Source organism: Medicago sativa, chromosome 2, assembly GCF_051527215.1.
Source record: "Medicago sativa cultivar Bolivia chromosome 2, Bolivia_mono, whole genome shotgun sequence".
Classification (NCBI taxonomy): Eukaryota; Viridiplantae; Streptophyta; class Magnoliopsida; order Fabales; family Fabaceae; genus Medicago; species Medicago sativa.
Genome location: NC_140750.1, coordinates 21553792 through 21571503, shown reverse-complemented (window position 1 = coordinate 21571503; position 17712 = coordinate 21553792). Strand labels below are relative to the sequence as shown.

At 33.1% G+C, this 17712-nt stretch overlaps 1 protein-coding gene across 1 annotated transcript; it reads left to right on the top strand.

Moving 5' to 3' along the window:
* Nucleotides 1-3762: 3762 nt before the first annotated feature.
* Nucleotides 3763-13553, top strand: LOC146945477 (cullin-1). Its single transcript, XM_085743811.1, has 20 exons — nucleotides 3763-3860; nucleotides 4429-4590; nucleotides 4682-4781; nucleotides 7126-7311; nucleotides 7417-7464; nucleotides 7546-7749; nucleotides 7823-7900; nucleotides 8070-8159; nucleotides 8247-8327; nucleotides 8451-8513; nucleotides 9542-9577; nucleotides 9664-9750; nucleotides 9823-9972; nucleotides 10061-10116; nucleotides 11680-11800; nucleotides 11901-12062; nucleotides 12169-12312; nucleotides 12448-12666; nucleotides 12778-12945; nucleotides 13035-13553. Exons 2-20 carry the CDS (start codon nucleotides 4457-4459, stop codon nucleotides 13134-13136), a joined length of 2229 nt encoding a protein of 742 aa, XP_085599937.1. The 5' UTR covers nucleotides 3763-3860; nucleotides 4429-4456; the 3' UTR covers nucleotides 13137-13553.
* Nucleotides 13554-17712: the final 4159 nt, after the last annotated feature.

Genomic DNA, 17712 nt, shown 5'->3' with positions numbered 1-17712 from the left:
CCGCATCACCTCCCGTCCCTGTCCTCTCGATGGTGGTTCATCAAAGGAACAAGTTGCTCGACGCCTCTCGTCCGCGACCTTGTTCTTGTCATTTTGTTGCTTCACATGATGTTTCTTCCAACGTTTGCCGTTTGTGTGCTGGGTTTCGATGTGTTATGGTGTGGTTGCTCAGATCCAGCGTAGATATGTTCTTCTTGTAGGTTTGTGGATCCATCGATGTTGTTGATTTCTTTGGGTTTCTTTTTCCTTCCTCGGTGATAGAACAAATCATTGTATTTGAACCGTTGCGATGTTGCTGAGTTTGTGTTGTTGGTTTCCCTAGTTGTTATGTTTTTGTGGCTTTGTTGTGTCATTGCTTTTGTTTGTTTGGTTTGGTTAGCCAGTTGTGTTTGTTTCGTCGTTCTTTGGTGTCTTCGACGATTTGGTTTTGTGTTTATATTGTTGTTCGATACGAGATTTGGTGATCTAGACTTGTACTCATTTTCCAGTGGTTGTTTGCTTGTAACTCAAAAACTCGAATGGTCTAGTTTTGTTAACCCAAAAGGGTCTGGTTACTAACGTATTGGACTTATCACTCGCTGTGTTTGGTGGCCTGACTTTTTCAACTCTCTGATATTTCCATATTTGTTGAGATATGCAGATTTCAAGGTGTTTTGTCCATCTACACTCTGGTAATTCATGCTCGAAAGAGCTTTTATGTTTGTTGCTTTATTCATGGAGTTGTTGGCACTTGGATTTTGATACCGTGTTTGCGGTCGATCCATTCGCCGAAATTAAACCCTAATTATTCTTGACAAATGTTAGCTTTTCATATTTTTTTGTTAACCTGGTTTCGCGCCCGTAGTTCACTTGTTTGCACCCATGATTAGTGGATTTTTATTAATATAGATTATGGTCGTTCCACTTGGTTTGATTTCTCACGATGTATCCCAGTTTAAGTTATACGTGGATCAGGTGTGATGCCCCTCAATCTTTGTATCTCTTTCTTTTTATTTAATATAATTTTCCTTTTGATTAAAAAAATTATTTTCAATATAATTACTATTTAATAATAGTTTTTTATAATAAAATATGTCATTCATTAAAATTAGATTGTATAGAAATTAAACTCATATAGAATTTATCAATAAATTGTCAATATTATTCCTTTTCCTTATAAAAATATTCAACCATTCCTGTATAATTCGAATACCAAAGCAAGTTCGAATATTTCATAAATATTTAGTTTAGGATTTTCACTATACCACTTATTTTCCTTCCCTTTTTATTCCTTTCTCATTATTATTTATTGTTCATCACTTCTTGTTTCTCTTTGGAGCTCATCATCTTCTTCATTCTCAATTTTCGTTTTCATTTTCCTTCACCAAAACCCTAATTAGGGTTTCTCTTCCCTCATCAACGCATACACCTCTTCACCTCCAAAAGGTACATTTCTTTTCACTAGTAGTTTGGTCAAATATGAGAATAATTTCAAAATTTAATTTATTTATATTTTGGAATAGTTAGGATTTAACTTTAGGAATTAGGGTACAATAATGTTTATTCTGATTTCATTTGGCGATAATTGAATTTGTAATTTTTATTCTTCATGAATTTGTGAAAATTTGGTTGCAGATTTTGGTGTCTGGCCTAAGTTTATTGATGAGTGCGTGCAAAACTATCGACATATATCAAGTATTGGATTTTATGCTCAAGGTAATAATGAAGTCGAAAAATAACATGTCCTTAGTGTCTTTGCATACTTCTTAGATGTTATAAAATGTTTCTTATGTCTCACATATCCCTCCTTGTCTCAAATGCAATTTGTCCAAGTGATAATATGTGTTACACATTATAATATGTCATCTTAGGACTAATATGAACACGAGACTATGCATCATTTTGATTCCATGTTATAAATGATTCCCATGTTCATCCATAGCCTGATCTATGCGCACAAGTTGTCGTTCTTCCCAGTGACAAATCCATAAATTTTATGTTGTGGGGACAAGTTATATACGTAAATTTATAGTATCAATACTATATATAAAAAAAATAGCATGTTTCAGCTCTTTTATGCTGGCTTTTCAGTTATTCCAATTATATGCTGGCTTTTCAGTTATTCCAAGTATACCCTTAAACATATTTTCCTATAATAATATTATATTGTTGGTGTTATTAAAAAAGATAAGAACTTTTATTATATTTGTTAGTATATTATTGTTGTCAATATGAAAAGATAAATATGGTTGTTGAGTTTGTTACATTTGAAAGTCACAAATATCTATGCTTATAATTTAAATTTATATCAAAAAAATTATATAAATATTATTTGCAATTTACACTCAAATATCGTTGATAATATACACACGCTGGCGTAGTAAAAAAAGTGGAAAGACGGACACGTGAGTACCCGTCTTTTCACTAGTTTTAAATCATATAAATTAGGGTTAAATATGTTTTTGGTCCCTATAAATATACCAACTTTTCGTTTTAGTCCCTCTAAAAAATTTCTTCAACTTTTAGTCCCTCAAAAAATTTCCATCTTCACTTTTGGTCCCTCCTTTAAAATAAACTCATATGTAGAATTCATATTTTTGAATAAATTTTTTTTAGAAAAATTGATATTGATAATATTATAAGCGTATCTCAAAAAAAAAAAAAGAATATTTTAACCAAACATGAATTTAATATGAATTTTTATATTTTTTACCGTTGACAATATGAAAACGTCAATTTGAGTTAAATTTTTTTTATCAGAGATGATTGACTTGAGAAAAAAATTATGCGAGACTAGTTCAAGTGTTTACTTAAAAAATAATCGGTATTTATGATTTTTAAATTTAAATAATAAAATATCACATTTATTAAAATTAAATTGTAATAATTTTGGACAATAAAATTAAATAATTTTATTGAATAAAAAATTAAATAATTACTCATTCAAATTAACATTTTGACCAATACTTATTAAAAATAGTTTTTTCCTAAAAATAATGTTTTTTTTGTTTTTCTTAAATAAGTTTCAGAAAATATATTTTTTATTATTTTTTAAATGGAAAAAAATGATTTTAATTATTTCAATAATAAAATATCACATTCATCAAAATTCAATTGTATAGAAATTAAACTCTTCTAGAAAATATCAATAAACTATCAATATTTTTCTTTTTCTTTTAAAAATAAGAGCGAAGACCTCAATTCTCTTTCATAATTTTTTTTGTCCGTCAATTTAGTCTTTGATATAAAATATATCCTAATCCTTCTCATATTTATATTTTATACAAATTAATGATTTGTTGATTAAGGTAAGTAAGTGAAATTTCCGATGTTCATACTTCGACCCTTGTATAATATACAAATTATTAATTTATTGATTAAGATAACCGTAAATGAAATGTTCAATGTTAAAATTTTGACTTCTGCATATTATTATGCATTGTCTACATCAATTAAGATATCCTTCCGTGAACCACTAAATTGAGGATTTTACTCTAAAAATAATCAATATTTTTTTTTAAAGATAAAAAAATAATCAATGTTTCCCATAAAATACATGTGAATACTTTCCCATAAAAGATAAAAAAATAATCAATGTTTCCCATAAAATACATATGTGAATACTTTCCCATAAAATATACTCCTATTACCTTTGAAATTTTCGGTGCTTTTGCTAAAAAAAAATAAAAATAAATCGGTGCGAGATTTTCTCTTTTATTTATTTTGCTTCCTTTTTTATTTTTTTCTTATTAATATATATTTTTCTTCATCTCGTTTCTGTTCATAACTATTTTCTTCTTCGTTCTCGATTCTCCTTCACCGAAACCTTTATCAGGGTTTCTCTTACTCCATCATCGCGCACGATTCTTTACCGAAAAAGGGTACGTTTATCTCTTCTGATTTGTTTTGTTATGCTTATGGTTTTGTTATACTAGATTTGGTTAAATCTGAGAATTTAGGGTTTAGTTTGGGGACTAGGGTTTAATGATGTTTATTGCGATTTCATTCGGTAGGAGTTGGAATTTTTTATTTTTTTTAAATTTTTATTGGTTAGTTGAATTTTGGAATTTGATTTGAGAATTTAGGATTTAGTTTGGGGGGATTAGGGTTTAATGCTGTTTACTGCAATTTCATTCAGTTGGAGTTGGAATTTTGATTTTTGTTTATTTTATTTTGATTGTTTAGTTGAATTTTGGAATTTCATTTTTTACATATGAATTTGATTTTTTATTTTCATTGTTGTTGAAATTTAGGAACAATTAGGGTTTGGGGGAAGGAGGGTTTAATGCTTTACAGTGATTTTCATGAGTTGAAAATTTGATACTTTTTATTATTATTATCATTATTTTGATTTTTTGGTTTAAATTGGGAATTTTTTGTTTGTTTTGATTTTTTTGGTTGAAATTTGGAATTTTATGTTTTAACGAATTTGTGGAAATTTGGTTGCAGAGTTTGCTGTTAAGGCTAGGGATTATCGATGAGTGAACGGAAGACTATTGATTTAGAGCAAGGATGGGATTTTATGCTGAAGGGAATACAGAAGCTGAAGAATATTCTGGAAGGGTTACCTGAACCTCAGTTCAGCTCTGAGGACTATATGATGCTATACACGTAATTTTCTACGACATGTTTTAGTTTTATATTAATTGGGTTTTGTTTGAGCTCTGAGGATTATTATTTATGCTTGAATTTTATATTGCAGAACTATATATAATATGTGTACTCAGAAGCCTCCAAATGACTATTCCCAACCGCTGTATGATAAGTACAGGGAGGCATTTGAGGAGTACATCTTATCAACTGTGAGTACTGCTGTTATTTTGATATATGATATACGATGATAACCTGTCTGATTGTATTTTAAATTATTTTCATGCGTTATGTAGTCATTTGATCCGTAATGGTGTCCTTTGATCCATGTAGCCGACCCCACTTAGTGGGATAAGGCTTGATTGTTGTTGTTGTTTGGTATGTAGTCATTACTCATTACTTGTTTGCAACTTTTCTACTAGGGTTATTATCTAGTCACTACTTGCTACTGTCTACTAGTGAGTATCATACTATCATGTCTATTTTTTACTTTATTGGGCTATTGGCTTAGGTTGAATAAGAACAAAATTCAATTGATTTCTGATTGTTTTTAATGTTCCTTGTGACCTATGACATGATATCAATGACGCATTTTCTTCTTTTTAGGAAAATGTTATCATCAATCATGCAGTTCTTAGAAGCTAGCTTAATTAGTGTTTCCTAGTTCTTATAAGTAGTCCTCAACAAAATAATGTTTTGGAACATTCAACCTCCACATGGACTAGATAATTATAGTTTTGATTTTTGAGTAAGTAGTTGGATGCAGCACAGCCGCAGCCACACAACTAACCACATAACATGGTCAGACATTTTTTATATTTAGTTGACTAAATCTTACATGTGCCAGACCAGTGTCTCATGTCTTCCATAGACAAGAACAAACAACCATACACCATGTAACATTTGGGGAAAAAGTAGTTTTGAAATCCAAACCATAGACAAGATCTGAGTGTACCCTTTTTGCTACCAACTACTTTCTCAATCAGTCCACTTGTCTGTTGCGAGTTGTGACTAACTTTGATAGTAAACACCAACACCCACTAAATACCTTTGGGATTGGACGTGGTGAGATCAGTTTTGTCAATCGTGGATAGCTGAAAATAGTGGGCTGTTAAAATTTCGCTATGCAATAGTGCTATAGCACCACTATAGCCGCTATTTGACAACATTTTGTACTAAATAGCGTGCCGTGGAACAATAGTGGTTTGTCCAAATTCGGCTACTATAGCTGCCATTAACAATATCTGGTGAGGTTTTGTAAAAAAAAAAAAATATCGGGCGTGTGGAAAAATTATTGGGATCGTGAGTTGGTTTGCACGGGATTATTTCTTAATCTGGATTGGGTTTTTAGTTAAAAAAAAATCCTATTTTTCTAAATTGAAGCAGCTTGGACCAGGTTATATAAATAAAACCCAGGTTTTAAAATGAAAACGGAAGGAAAATAAATAAATAGAAACATCTTTCCTCTCAGCCAGCGTGACTGCGACGCCACCTCTCACGCCCTCCTCCGGCAGCAACTGCAACGCTCCCCTTTCCCTTAGTTTCTCTGTTTCTTGCATGTGGTTCCTCTGTTTTAGTTACTTCATCCTCTGTTTTAGTTCAGTTACTTCAACTTATATATTCTTATTGTGTAAATGGTTTCAACTTAAGAATTATCCTCTGTTTCATGTTCTTCATGAACTTATGGTTACAGACTTATGAATTTATAATTATGCACATAGTTTAATCTTGTGATTCATTGATTACTGTCTTTCTCTATGATAATTTTTATGCATGTGTATATTGTATATGTGTGTGTGTGTACACTTTTTCCTATTAATAGGATATTACGATCCACGCTATGATCCTCGAGTTACGATCTTTCAGCTGGACTCTGACTCACACACACAAGATAAACATGATCCAGATCTCTAAATTTTGGAATCAAAATGATCAGCCAAGGCTGTCTTTACTCTATAGTAACTACGAATCTCTGTGGGATCCCAAAAGTCTCCGACTCTCCTTCCCAATTCTGTCTTAAATCATAAGATTGATCACATCTTTCTCTTGTGTTATCTGTATTCTCTTTCCCTCTCTAACTAGCTTTAGTTAACTTACTAATAGTTGGTGTCTTTCAACAAATTGAGACTGATTTGAATTTGCTGGAAAGGATGGTATTTTATCTACTTTTTATAGCGTCATTAGTTGATTGGTGTCTCTAATCTTTGTGTGTAAGATAAATGTGTCTCTTAAAATTTGACTGGTCTGTGTCTCTTAAAGGCAAGCCTTTTTTATTACTGCCTAAAAGCAAAATCTGCTTGACTCTTAGATGTTTCAAATCATTGATAATGATACAAAACATATGCTATAATGAAATGATTTATTTTTCTTGGGGGGTGGAGTGGTAAGAGGTGTCATGTGGCTCATTTAATTGAGGTGTCATGTGGCTCATTTAATTTCTAGTGCATTTTGACATAATATTTTAGAAATCCGTTTTTTCCTTTGATTATGTATCTGTTAATAGTTTTTCGTTCTCAACTTTTCTTTCATAACTGAAATTCACTTTTTGGGCTTCAGGTATTACCTTCTTTGAGAGAGAAGCACGATGAATTTATGTTGCGAGAACTTGTGAGGAGGTGGGCTAACCATAAAATCATGGTTAGATGGCTTTCTCGTTTCTTTCACTATTTGGATCGATACTTTATTGCTCGGAGGTCACTTCCTCCGCTTAATGAAGTTGGGCTGACTTGCTTTCGCGATTTGGTAATTTTTCTCAATTCCTTCAGAGTTTTCTATTAGTAGATAATAGTTCTTTCTTGATGCGTCAGTTAAATCCAACGTGTTTTTTTTTTTTTTAATCAATTCCAGGTTTACAAGGAAGTAAATGGGAAAGTGAGAGATGCCGTGATTTCTCTTGTATGTTCTTTCTTTCTTATTATACAAGATTTTCAGTGTTTACAAATATAGATTAAATAACCTATCCTCTTTTGTTTAAAGATTGATCAAGAACGTGAAGGAGAGCAGATCGATCGAGCTCTGATAAAAAATGTATTAGATATATTTGTGGAGATTGGAATGGGGCATATGGATCACTATGAAAATGATTTTGAAACTGCCATGCTCAAAGACACTTCTGCATATTATTCTCGAAAGGCTTCAAACTGGATCCTAGAAGATTCTTGTCCTGATTATATGCTCAAGGTATTATTCCTTCGTGGTTTCTTCATTTCCAATATTATTTAGCTTCTGTTTAATATTGTGGCATTCATTACAGGCGGAGGAGTGCTTGAAACGGGAGAAAGATAGGGTTGCTAATTACCTGCACTCTAGTAGCGAGCCCAAGTTATTAGAGGTATATTCTTGCTATTATTCCAGCTATTTGGTCTAAAACTGTCTCAAATAGAGTACTTCACTATTACTTGTAGAAAACAATCGTGAATAACTGTTGTGATTCTCTATGATTTCATTTTCAGTGTCTGACTTTTTCTGCCTTTTTTTCTTTGTGAAATGTTATTTTTTAGAAAGTTCAACATGAGCTTTTATCTGTGTATGCAAACCAACTTCTTGAAAAAGAACATTCTGGATGTCATGCATTACTTAGAGATGACAAGGTACTATTTAAGCGTAATATGGTCACAAGTTTTTTAAGCATATCTTAAGACGTAAACTTGTTCTCACAGCTTCCTTTAAATGCTTAGGTTGAAGACTTGTCAAGGATGTTCAGACTCTTTTCTAAAATACCCAAAGGCTTGGATCCTGTTTCCAGTATATTTAAGCAGGTTGTGCAGCAAACCTATATTTATAATTTTCCTTCTATATATGTTGTCAAAATTGGGGTATAGTCTATTTCTCCTTTCATTCCTGATGGTTTGTCTATGTGATGCTTTCTTTCCTATATGCAGCATGTTACCGAAGAAGGTACAACGTTGGTGAAGTTGGCTGAAGATGCAGCAAGTAACAAGAAGGTATGTTTCAATTTTGTAGTTGTCCTTATTTCTGGTTGAGGGGTTATCTTTTCTATTGCAATAATCGAGGAAAACTAGTACCGCAATAATCGGCATTGAAGCCCGCCTGTTCAAATTTGTGTTACAATAGTTGTCTGTTGTTGCAAAACAAATATGATTGATAATTTTCAACTTAGGTGTATATTATTTTCTGTTACTGGTCTGTTACAAAAAATAAGATGAAATTATAATTTTCAACTTAGGTGTATATTATTTTTCTGTTCAGATATGATGTCACGAATTTCTTGAATGTACTCTCTCTGTGTCATATTTAGTGTCATTTGCTTATAAAGAAAGAAAAAAAAAAATTAAGTGCCATTTGAGCCACACGAGTTTGACTTATTTACCTATCTTAACACTCTGTGTAAATTGGTTTTATTGATAAATAACGTGCTACATGACATGATGGACAAACAATCTGGATTTGTGTTTACGCATAAATTCAAAAGGTCTTGAGAGAACCTTATAAATGTTATTACCAAGCAAAATAGTAATAATCTTATAGATATTAGAGTATATTTTGCATACTTGTATAGTAGTCTGCTATCATTCAAAGACTTCTATATAATTTTAAGGATTCATTAAGGGAATATAAAAGGAAATGCACAACTTCACAAGACTCGTTGTGCTCATCAAAAGGAAACCTGAGATCTCGTCTTATACAATCCCAGAAGTTACTGGACAAAGACATGTTTTGACTTTTTGAGCCAACGATGGACTAGTAGATATCTCTCCCCCCCCCCCCCCCCCCCCCCTCCTCCTCCTCCTCCTCCTTCTGTATTGTCCAAATCTTATGCCAAGCTAGCATCATTCAGTTTATGTTTATAATAGGTCGTACACGTTCCTTATCGGACAAAATTTTCTTTCAATCTCATTCTCCTCATTTTGCAAACAATTTACCCACTCTTCCGTTTGATTTTGTGCTTTACATTTGAAGCAATTTAAGTTGATTCTAATATTTTATTACTTTTAAATTAAAATGTCTGCAGCCGGAGAAAAGGGATATTGTTGGGTTACAAGAGCAGGTAATGTCTGAATTTTCCAATTTTATAGTTTAACTGCAATTGATATTGATCCATTTATGGAAACTGAGATTGGTCTCTTTCTTCAGGTTTTTGTTCGAAAAGTGATTGAGCTGCATGACAAGTACCTGGCATATGTGAACGACTGTTTCCAGAATCATACTCTATTCCACAAGGTTATGATCGTATAATGACTTCAAAAACTTTATGCTGTATTAATTTGTTATCTGAAAGATTTTATCCTATAGGCTCTTAAGGAGGCTTTTGAGATATTTTGCAACAAGGGTGTTGCTGGAAGCTCAAGTGCCGAACTGCTTGCCACTTTTTGTGATAATATTCTCAAGAAAGGCGGAAGTGAAAAATTGAGTGATGAAGCAATTGAAGAAACACTTGAGAAGGTCTGCAGTTCATCTGTCTAGATTTACCATATGCTTAAACTTGATGATTGTGCTTTTGAAATTGAGATTTCTTTTTATCTATTTGCAGGTTGTCAAGCTACTTGCTTATATAAGTGACAAAGATTTGTTTGCCGAATTTTATAGGTAAACAACATAGAAAAGGAAAATATCTGTGTTAGAATGTGTCAGACCCAATTGGAGGTGTGCGTGCATAATGGACTTTAGTGGTCTAAGCTTGGGGGGTTCATGGTCCAAAAGATTTAAACCATTTGGACTTCACTCCACCTTGCTTATAAACCCGTTAGTTTTCCCTATTTTGTCCAATATGAGATTTCTATTATCAGCCTCCCCCAAGATCTTTTTTTCATTTTTTTTACATGTACTCGCTTTTTTTTTTTTCTTCCACGCATGTTACTGGAAAGTCGATAGTTATTTTTGGGGAAAACCTTAAAGGGCTAAATAAAAATTAAAAAGATATTAAAAGAGATAGCGATGGTATATTGAGAAAATGGAGAGAGAAAGTGAACTGCAATTAATTGGAAATGTAAGTTTTTGAGTTTTATTTTTGCTATTATAACCATATGCTTTTAATAGTTTTTCTTTGAAACGTTTCAACGCAATGCAGACTGTTTTAGAATTTTTGGAAAAAAAAAACTGGATATGGAAAATGTCTTTGCTGTTCCGTTAATATAAGGTCCAGGAATACCAAATCCCTTTGGCTTTGTCCTTTTTGGGTTTCGGTTAATTATCATGCCTTACAGTTTTGTTTGTATTTTATGATGCACATGACATTGTTGAATCTTTATGGCACGGTGAATGATACATTTGGTATCCATCATTGAAGTGAAGCTTTTGTTAGGGGTGAGCATAGCAACCGAACCCGCCCACAAACCGAGAAATCCGAGTCACCCGTGGGTCCAGCGGGCGGTTGAAAACGGGCTTCGGGTGAAGAAAGGAGAAAAACTGGGTTTGTATGGGTTTGGACGGTCGGGGCCGGTTTTGACAAATCCAAAACCGTGTAGACCGAACCCGACCGGCCCAAAACTAAAAACAGACAAAACTAGTTACTAGCCTTGAGTTGGGCTTATTTTCCCCTATCCAAACCAGGCCCAATCAATGTTCTTACTCCATTATCTTAACCTATGTCATTCATTTCACTCACGCCGCATTCCATTGCTTTCTCTCTATATCAGACTCATGCTGCCATCTTCACCGAACAACCCACAACTTCTCCTTTTTTCAATCTCATCTCATCTCTATTGATCTTCACTGTTTTCTCATCACTCTAATGTTAATCAAAGTTCACAGACAAAAGTATTTTGTTCAGCACTGTTATAACTGTGATTTTGTTGATTTTTTTGGTGCTGTGATGTTTTTTCTTTGTTGTTCATCACTTTCATCTATTGATCTTGACTGCATCTTTCTTGTGATGTTAATAACTGAACCAACCCACCCGATAAAACCGAAACTCGCTCTAACCGAAACCCGCCCAAACCGTGCCTACACACGGTCGAATTTGGTTCCAGATTTAGAACACTCGGTTTCATATATTTTCAGCATTCTTGGTCCGATTCCGCCTGTACCCGACCGATGCTCAGTCCTAGCTTTTGTGGCTCTTTTATGTGTATCAAAGTCAACCCCGTTTTCCTAATGGAACTCACTTTCATAAGAATAATAATATCATACATCTTGCCTGGTTGCTTGCAGGAAAAAGCTTGCTCGGAGGCTTCTTTTTGATAAGAGTGCCAATGATGACCATGAGAGGAGTATTTTAACAAAATTGAAGCAACAATGTGGTGGTCAATTTACTTCAAAGATGGAAGGAATGGTCAGTCTTTTCAAGACTTTGTGATGGAGCTGATATTCTATATTCAACTATTTTGTAGAATGATGAAAGAAAATTCCATTGTTTATTTGGGTTCTATCAGGTTACAGATTTGACACTGGCAAAGGAGAACCAAACAAGCTTTGAGGAATATTTAAAAAATAATCCTAATGTAGACCCCGGAATTGACTTGACAGTTACTGTTCTGACCACTGGTTTCTGGCCTAGTTACAAATCTTTTGACCTCAATCTTCCTGCAGAAATGGTATATTTATATTTTTTTGATATTAACCCAGAAATGTTCGATAGTATCTATCCTAGATTTAGATAAAAAGTATTATAATTAACACTGTTCTCTTTATTTATTGTAGGTTAAGTGTGTAGAAGTTTTCAAGGAGTTTTATCAAACTAAAACTAAGCACAGAAAACTTACTTGGATTTATTCCTTGGGTACCTGCAATATAAGTGGGAAATTTGAACCAAAAACCATGGAACTGATTGTGACTACTTACCAGGTTATATTTCTTGTGCATACTCTTATTTGTATCATTTGTGTGTTATTGCTTCATTGTTTAATTTTTGTGATATGTACAAATTCTTGTATGGATTTATCTTTACTTACCCGGATGTTGTGTTTTGCTTTTTAATAGGCTTCAGCATTGCTTCTTTTCAATTCCTCAGATAGACTGAGTTATTCTGAGATAATGGCTCAGTTGAACTTAAACGATGATGATGTTATTAGACTTCTTCACTCCTTATCATGTGCCAAGTACAAGATTCTTAACAAGGAACCAAGCACGAAAGCAATATTACCTACCGATTATTTTGAATTTAATTCAAAATTTACAGACAAAATGAGGAGGATCAAGGTACAGTTGTAAAAAATTAATTGTTTCAATATATTCTGTATTTGCGTAATTATTTTAGTCTCTGTGGTTTACAGACCCTTGAGTTAGACTGACTCATAATTTGTTGTGCAGATTCCTCTTCCTCCTGTGGATGAGAAGAAAAAAGTTATTGAGGATGTTGACAAGGACAGAAGATATGCTATTGATGCCTCAATTGTGCGTATTATGAAGAGTCGGAAGGTTCTAAATTACCAACAGTTAGTGATGGAGTGCGTTGAGCAGTTAGGCCGCATGTTTAAGGTATATATTTAACCCCTTTTATGACATTGTTTTGTCGGTCAGTTTTTGCTATAATCCTGAATTGTGATATGGATAATGTGTTTGCGCAGCCTGATGTCAAGGCAATTAAGAAGCGGATTGAAGACTTGATCTCTCGAGACTACCTGGAAAGAGACAAAGATAATGCAAATTTGTTCAAGTACTTGGCTTGATACGATCTCGATGACTTCACAACTGAAGTTGTCACTGCATATAGCAAAACAAGATGAGGATGGTACTTGTAATCACAGAATATCAGTTACTCTCAATTTCCTTGAAGGAAGGAGCTATAAGTGCTTGTAAATTTTTTCTCCATATCCAAGTATCGGCTGGCTACTGTAAATGTGTGCTCATGTTGGAAAAGGCATGATCAGTTCTATAATCAAGTAGGCCTAGATGGTACTTTCCTTTTTGGTTTTTTATTGCCTGCATTCACATCTGATGACTTAATTGATGTCTGTCCATTAATTATTTCTCCCACCCCATATTGGAAATAGGAATTGCGTTACTTTAGTTTAAGTGGAGTTTTATTTTGATTGTGATCTTAAAAACCATAAAATGAGTGGGTATGGCATTTGAATCGAAGCCTCGTCATTTGTCTATAATTATCATCTTTCAAAGCTGATATTTTCTTCGTTGCTTTATTTGTGATACGTCTACTGCATGTTGTATGTCAATTCCAAACTACTTGAGAAGCCATAAATTAGAAATAGTAATGAACTGTAGGAAACATGGGTGGATAAAGTAAATATGCGGTTAACCAATTAATTGGGAGAATCCAAGTTTGATGTAGTGGTGGAAGTGGAACAATTCTTGGTCAAACTTTAAGTATTATTTAAAATGGTGCACCTATCATGTCCAGTACCACACCCAGACGAGGTATGTTGTACAACACATAATACGTTAATTGATATCGTTAAACAATAACATATTCTAAGTGATAGGTTACTATTTCTTAAGGGGCGCTCCATTTTTTGAGCAAGTTAGTTTTCAACTGAGAAATTATAGGTTTATATTGTTATTAGAAAAACAGATGTAGTTCCAACATTCAAAATCGTCAAACTAATAAAAATTATAAATTAAAATTTCCAGAGAAATTATAGGTTTAGTTTGTTATTAGACAAACAAATGTTGGTGAGCACTCAAAATCGTGAAACTAATAGAAATTATTATAGGTTGATATTGTTAAATTAAAATTTTCAGAGGAATTATAGGTTGAATTGTTTTAAAAAAAAAAAACAGATGTTATAAAGCAAAGAAAATCGTGAAAATAATAGAAATTATAGGTTGATGTTGCTAACTATATATGTTTAAATTGTTGCGAATTATTAGTTTAACTTCTACTCGGTAGGACCCGTGCGAAGCATGGGTCAAGAGTCTAGTACTGGTAAAAATACACATCTTTTAGGCCGTCCTTTCAAGAAACTATTTTTCCAACTACCCAAATACCCATATTTTCATGTGTATTGTTACTAGTATGTTTAGAAACTTCAATTATTCTTGACAGTATGTCTGAAAACTTGGTGTTTATAGTGTATCAGCGAGTGCAGTGCGTAAGATAAGATTCCAAATTGCGATAGTAAATAATGCTGAAATGTGGTGTGGTAAAGTTTGCTAGGTGAGTCTAGAAATGGAGGGAAGAGGGTGGATGATGTCCTATTTCCACCCACATGACACCCACGCATATATTAATTGAAATACGAAAAGAATTTGCTTTGCTTTTGGCAAATTATTCCTTGTTGAATAACAATAAGGGAGAATGGGGATGATCTCTTAGAAGAGTAGAGAGATGAGAGATTAATCAACAAGAGGTAATGTGCTATTTTTTTATGAATTAGGCGGCCGATACGTAGGTAAACATGTCGGTATTTGACATCAACCAACATAGTGAAGTGAACTTGTTCAACCCTACTCAAATTTTCAATAGAATCGAGTTAAATTGGATCAGGTCGGATTAAACCTTGATTGATTTTAAAAAAAAATATGACTACTTTGTGTATTAGCCATTTAATTTAGTAAATTAAACCATGTCCATGACTAGAAACTCTCATTGCTTTTGGCTTTTTGGAAGAAGAGATCGAAAATGACCAGTTGTTTTTAATTTTTATAATGAAAGTGAGGATGGCTAGAAAGTGGTTCAATTTCAATTTTGATGAGAATTTAACGAACTTATACAAACAACAAATCGGTGCCAAGCTGTAGTTAATAAAGCAAAATAAACGGTTGCATTCACTTACCTAACTTAACAAGCAAGGACTAACCATATTCTTTATTGAATGTGCATATTCTTTATGGGGTTTAAGCACTTCATCATTCCAACGGTTGTACTTTGATCTAAAAATCCCTCGTGCTGCAAAAATTTTCAATTATTGTTACTTTACGTGACGCATAAATTTCCACAACTTTGGACAATGGGACCCCTCCACTTCTTCAAACATTTCTTAGGTCTCAATGACACATTCAAATCAAAGTAGTGTATAAAATCAAGCATGTCATGCTAGTAGCACGGAACCTTGCGTAAGCACTTGGTTATTTTTTCAGTGGATGGCTTAAAGTTTTCAGCTATAGCATAGGCTCTTCTATTATATTATTTTAACGTTCCTCATACATGAGGTGGTAGCTTCAAGTCAAATTGTAAATGATTTCCTCATGCTCATTCCAATTAAATTAAGGGGGGGAAAAAAAATAATAAACAAGGTGTTGCCTTCCCCACGTTTCGAAGTTTGGTATGAATCAAATCGTATGGTATGGTGGTTTAATTGAGATTAGATATAGATTTGTTTAAAATTAAAACCCAAAATTAACGTGATTATGATTTTCAACGGTATCAAGACCACGAAGATGAATCTAAAACACTTATGATTAGACAAATCATGGACCAAGTCTCCTTTCCAATTTGATTTTTGAAATGTCTTGTCAATTTAATAATCTGATTTGAATATTAATTAGTTCCTTGTTCAACTTGAAATTGGTTCATAGTTTTATTTTATTGAATCATAATATCATGGTTTATGGCATCTAGTTTTAGGCTTCAGCCTTTCAGGACCTAATTATACTAGGGGCCATAGAAGCACTAAGCCAGCATTCACCTCTTTGTTTCATCCTCATAATGAGTTAATAATATATCATTTAAAATTGCTCTATAGGCACTCATGGTTTGCTCACAAACACTCCGAACTGACCAAAATACATCTAAGAACAATTAATTACCGTTCACTTCCAAACGACAGTTAATTGCCGTTTCAGACTGCACATACACAGAAAGAAAGAAAGAAAAAAATTGTTTGGAACGGTAATTGGTTACCGATCAAGCATATTGTTTGTGTTTATAAAAGTTAACATGCGTATGTAATTAATCCAAACAATATTATAGTCTTAAGGCTGTACTTTTGTTGATATTTCTTCCTCCCCACTAAATTCATTGAATTTTAATGTTGCACCCTTATTGGGTAGTTTTTTCATGCCTCAAATCTTTGCTCTACAACACACTTTGTATAGTTACTTTGCTTAGCTCAACAATCACCACTCATGAAATTAATATGTAATCCCACCCAACTCTTAACTATTTTTTGACTGAACTAACCGTCCATCTTTTTAATTTAAGTCACCTTGGTCTCATTTTTTTTTCTTCAACCACTCATTAAAGTACATTTTTTTCCACTTTGTGCCTCATTTTTGTATTGCCGTGCAAGAAAAAGAGTTTTGCTTTTTTAAGCTTGTTAAATTAATCGTTAATTATGTCACTAATAAATTGCGTTTCACCTTAGAATCATGCACTATGAACCATCACAACTTGCTTGTTTGGTGCTACCCTCAGGCCCCTCCAATTATATGAACTAATAAAACATTAAGAATGGTATGTGGACCTCTCTTCTCTCTAATCACAATGAAAAAGCTCTCCTCATATGACCGAATTAGGCAATCAATAAGATTTTGTCTCCTTACTATTTGATTCTTTCATCAATTATGTGTGGAAGTGCTCCATATGATTGATTGCTTCATTCCTTGTATAAAATATCATAGAGAAAAAGTATATACTTTCATTCAATTCTATATTATTATACATTCTTTATGTGCTTTAGACCATTAGTGTTCATACACCAACTGTTTAGAGATAAAAAAAAATTATTCTAAGTTGTTAGTCGAATACGACCTACAACTTGGCTAGTTAGGCTAGCCAGCCAAGTAGCTCACAGTTATCTATGAAGCATATACTTTGACATAGACACGTCAACATTGTAAACACGTCAACATTGTAAATGTTAAAAAAATAAGACATTAACATTGATACATATACTTGTTGTAATTAAATAATATAGAAAATTATTTATAAATGATTTTAAGTTCGAATCAAAGTATATATATGTAAATCTAAATTGAGCAATTTGTTTTAGTACAAAAATGAATTATTCTAATACCACAAAGCTATATACTGTGTAATCAAATTAAATGTGTTTAACTCTCACGGTTGATCATCAAGGCTTAGACACATATTTAACCCACATGGATGAGTGTGAGATGTGTCTATGGATTGTCGAAGCAAAGAAGAAAAAAAAAATGCTTTTGAACACCTGTCTTAGTCATCAGACATATGTCGTACGAGCGTTGTACACCAATGCGAGTTGCAAACAAAGACATGCCTAATCCTAAAGTTGTTTGTGCTTTATAGACAGTTATAGGCTTATAGCATAATTGTAGTTGACCATAAGGAGTGATAGGAGTTAGGGTTTAACATTTTGTCTATAAACA

Coding starts and splice junctions, on each gene's coding strand:
- LOC146945477 (XM_085743811.1), top strand. CDS start 4,457: ATGAGTGAACGGAAGACTATTGATTTAGAGCAAGGATGGGATTTTATG. Junction 11,801..11,900: donor CTTCAAAGATGGAAGGAATG/GTCAGTCTTTTC, acceptor GGGTTCTATCAG/GTTACAGATTTGACACTGGC. Junction 12,063..12,168: donor TCAATCTTCCTGCAGAAATG/GTATATTTATAT, acceptor TATTTATTGTAG/GTTAAGTGTGTAGAAGTTTT.